The sequence below is a fragment of the Propithecus coquereli genome, unplaced genomic scaffold, assembly GCF_000956105.1.
Source record: "Propithecus coquereli isolate 6110/MARCELLA unplaced genomic scaffold, Pcoq_1.0 Scaffold348, whole genome shotgun sequence".
Lineage (NCBI taxonomy): Eukaryota > Metazoa > Chordata > Mammalia > Primates > Indriidae > Propithecus > Propithecus coquereli.
The window spans coordinates 684,215-688,385 of record NW_012149152.1 but is presented as its reverse complement, the minus strand read 5'-3'; the positions used below and the strand labels follow the sequence as shown (position 1 = coordinate 688,385).

At 32.8% G+C, this 4,171-nt stretch overlaps 1 protein-coding gene across 1 annotated transcript in view; it reads right to left on the bottom strand.

The window, feature by feature from the left end:
- DPP10 (dipeptidyl-peptidase 10 (non-functional)) overlaps positions 1–4,171 on the bottom strand; it is a 670,962-nt gene that overhangs the window by 117,284 nt on the left and 549,507 nt on the right. The window contains exon 11 of the mRNA XM_012651081.1: positions 26–64. Coding sequence (XP_012506535.1) covers positions 26–64 — 39 coding nt within the window. The remainder of the gene's footprint in view (positions 1–25; positions 65–4,171) is intronic.

The window sequence follows — 4,171 nt, the reverse complement described above, 5'->3', positions numbered from 1 at the left end:
TGTGACAAAGACCACTATACTATACCTGTTTAGAGAGCCACGTATCAGACGTCATTTCATATTTCTGAAACAAAACAATTAATTCTATGAAGCATCTAAAGACCAAAATGATCATATATCAACAGTATATCATTTATACTGCTACCTTCAGGCATTCTTTTTCTTCCTTTTAACTGGTGAAATATCATGAGAGATCCCATTGTCATTATTGATTTAAACTGAATGAGTAAGTAGAGAATTGGGATTAAATGTTAATTTAATTATAAAGTCTTTTCTTTAGTGAACACTTTCAGAATTCCCAGCAGTAAGTAACCAGGGATAGAAGATCACTTTCCAGCTCTGTTCGATTACCTCATTCAAACTGTTTGAACCACCAGATACTGTCTCTTTTCACCTCGAGGCATCATCAGGAAAAAAAATTATTAAGTCCTTCAAAGGAATTGGGCAAAGAGCCAGGAATAAAATTAAAAAGTGGACATTCTTTCCATATTCAATTCTACTCTCAATAATAGCCATTTTTTTTTCTTATTTTTGTAAGTAGTACCTCAGTCTTAGGGGAAAGAAATTAAACATTTGAAATAACAAAATCATATGTCCCTTCAAAACAGTCTTGCCAAGGGTCAGAACCAAAATCATAATGCAAAAAGCAAACTTAGCCTAATTTATTCCCAAGTTAAAAGTGTGTAGATAAAATAAGTTTTAGTAATACTGTTTGCAGGCAATGACATGAAATATCTCATAGTTTTCTGAAAGAAATGATTCTACACTAAAAGTATTCAAGTTAAGAAAAATAAATAACACCATATTAGGGATTTTCTCATATGCAGAGGTACTCATTTCAAAGTGTTAATAATAATAATTTATTCACAGATTTTTAAAATACTAGTTTCCCTTCCTAAATTCATATTGTTATTACATTGTAATTGACCATTTTCACTTTTCAGGGAATTTTTTCAATAGATCTTTGCTACATGCAGACATCAGGAAAACATCTAATTGAATCATTCCTCGATTTTTTATTTACACCTCAGCAATAACCGCTCTTGGTATCTGTAAAACACAGACATAAAATAGATACCAATAACACTGCTGGTTAGTACAAACAAGTTTTGTTAGAACCCATGAAAGCCCCAAACTTCATATGCTATTTCTGTCTTATTTCAAATAGCAGAAAGTAAAATCTTTTTAACTCCATACATGCAATAGAAATGGAATATCAATAATGTGCCAAATCAATAATCTGATAGGATTATTATGCCTATTTTCTATTGAAGCATTTTAAGATATCTTTGCAGTTACCTGTACGTAATGAAAATCTTTAGATTATCCCTATATAGAGAAGGTAACGGGCGAGGCTTTCTCTGATTAAGTGGAACAAATGTAGGCCGATTTTTAAATGATTTAGTAATCAGCTGCATTAGAAACCATACAGAACACTTTAACAAACAAATGGAGATATTTCAGTCAGTCTATAATCTAGCCATCTGAAAGAGGAAGATTGAGATAAATTTTCTAATAATACAAACTTAATGTGAAAAGCATCAGCCAAACCTGGTAAGTAAATGGTTTATTCAACTATCTCATTTCCATGTCTATGCTTGTCATTCCATTCAGAGAGAAATGTCTGCCTCTTTATTTCTTTGTTCGACAGACTATTTAAAAAGTGTTTTAAAAATGTTCACCTATAGTGAAATGCACAGATCTTAAGTGTATAATATGATGAGTTTTGACACATTTATTACATCAAGATATAGAACCTTTCTTTACAGCTCCTCAAAAGACTCCCTCATGCCCCTTCCCAGAGGTTCCAGAAAGGCTCTTCTGATCTCCTTCCCTATAGATTATGTTCGCCTGTGTTAGAAATTCAGGTAATTGTAATCATGCATTATGTATACATTATGTACTCTTTACTGTGAAGTTTCTTTCACACCACATGTTTTTGAGATTCACTCATACTGATGAGTATATAAGCATACTGTTTCTATTTCTTTTAAATTGCTGAGTGGAATCCATTGCATAGATAGGCCTCATTATTTGTATCCATTGCCAGTCAACGGACAATTAAATAGTCTCCAGATTTTAGCTACTGTAAATAAAACTTCTCTAAGGGCTTTTTTTTTCACAAATCCTTTGGTAGACATGTATTTATTTCTTGTGCAAGTACCTAGAAATAGAATTATCAAGTATGTTTATATATAGAAAATATATATACCATGTTTACATTTATGTTTAACTTTATTTGAAACCAGTGTTCTCTCTTATAATGTCCTTGTCTAGTTTTTATATCAATATTATTTAACTCTTATAAAATAGATTGAAAAGTGCTCTTTCTTCTTCACTTTCTGGGGAATGTAGGGATGTTACATATTCCTGAGTAAAAATGCTACGGTTTGAATGTTTGCCCCTTGCCCAAATTCATGTTGAAACTTAATTGCCATTGTAACAGTATTAAGAAGTGGGATCTTTAAGAGGTGTTCATGCTGTGAGGGCTCTGCTGTCATGAATGGATTAATAACTTTATCGTGACAGTGGACTGGTTATCACGGGAGTGGGTTCCTTATGAAAAGATGAGTTCTGCCTCCTTTTGTTTCTCTCTCTGCCCTTCCACTATGGGGTGACTCAGTGTGAAGGTCTTCACCAGATGCCAGCTTCTTGATCTTGGACTTCCCAGCCTCTAAAACAGTGAGCCAATAAATTTCTGCTCATTATAAATTATCCAGTTTTTGATATGCTGTTATGGCAGCACAAAACAGACTGAAACAAGGAATGACAGCATTTATTACTTAATAATTGATAGAATTTATCACTGAATACATTTGATTCTAGAAACCTGGAAAGGTTTCTAATCATGAATTAAATTTCTTTAATTGGTATAAAATTATTCAAAAGTTCTTTCTCTTCATACATTCATTTTGCTCATTTATTTTCCTGTTATTTTTATGGAATAGTACAGAGTAATATTCTGATACATGTAAACAATGTGTAACTAGTGTAATTAGTATAGCCATCACTTCGAGCAGTTATCATTTCTTTGTGTTATAAACATTCAAAATCCTCTCATAATTTTTTAAAAATATACACCAAACTACTGTTAACCATATTCACCCTTCGGTGCTGCAGGACACTAGACCTTATTCCTCCTATCTAGGGGTAACTTTGTATCTGTTAACCAGTTTCTCCCTATCCCCTCACTTCCACAAGCTTTCCAAGCCACTAATAATCACAATTCTACTCTCTACTTCTGCAAGCTCTTTTTTATTTTTTTTTTAGCTCCCACATATAAGTAAGAACATACGGTATTTAACTTTCTGTTGAGTCACTTACTTCACTTAACATAATGTTCTCTAGGCTTGTGCATGTTGTTGTGAATGACAAAATTTCATTCCTTTTTATGGTTGAATAGTACATATTCAACCTATTGTACATATATACCACATTTTCTTTATCCATTTATTAGTTGATAGACAAAATTTAAGTTGATTCCACACCTTGACTATTGTGAATAGAGCTGCAATAAACATGGGGGTGCAGGTATCTATTTGGTATACCCATTTTCTTTCTTTTGGATAAATACTTAGCAGTAAGATTGCTGGAAACACGGTAGTTCTATTTAAAGTTTTTTGAGAAACCTCTATATTGTTTCCCATAATGATTGCACTAATTTACATTCCCAACAATAGTGTTTAAGAGTTCCCTTTTCTTTGCATCCTCACCAGCATTTGTTTTGTTTTATCCTTCTGATGATAACCATTCTAATGGTGGTGACCTGATATCTCATTGTGGCTTTGGTTTGCATTTCCCTGATAATTCGTGATGGAGCATTTTTTCATTTGTTTGATAGCTATTTGCATGTCTTCTTTTGAGAAATGGTGTTGCTCTGCACATATTTAATTGGATTATTGGGGGATTTTGGTCTGTTTGTTTGTTTGCTATTGCATTGTTTGAGTTCCTTTTATATTTAGATATTAGTCCCTTGTTGGAAGAATAGTTTGCAAATATTTTCTCCTATAGGCTGTCTATAGGATGTCTCTTCACTCTGTTGATTGTTTCCTTTGTACAAATTTTTTAATTTGATATAGTCCCATTAGTCTATTTGGGGGGCGGTTGCATTTGCTTTTAAAATCTTTGCCTAGACCAACGTCATAAAGCACTTTCCCTATGTTTTCTTCTA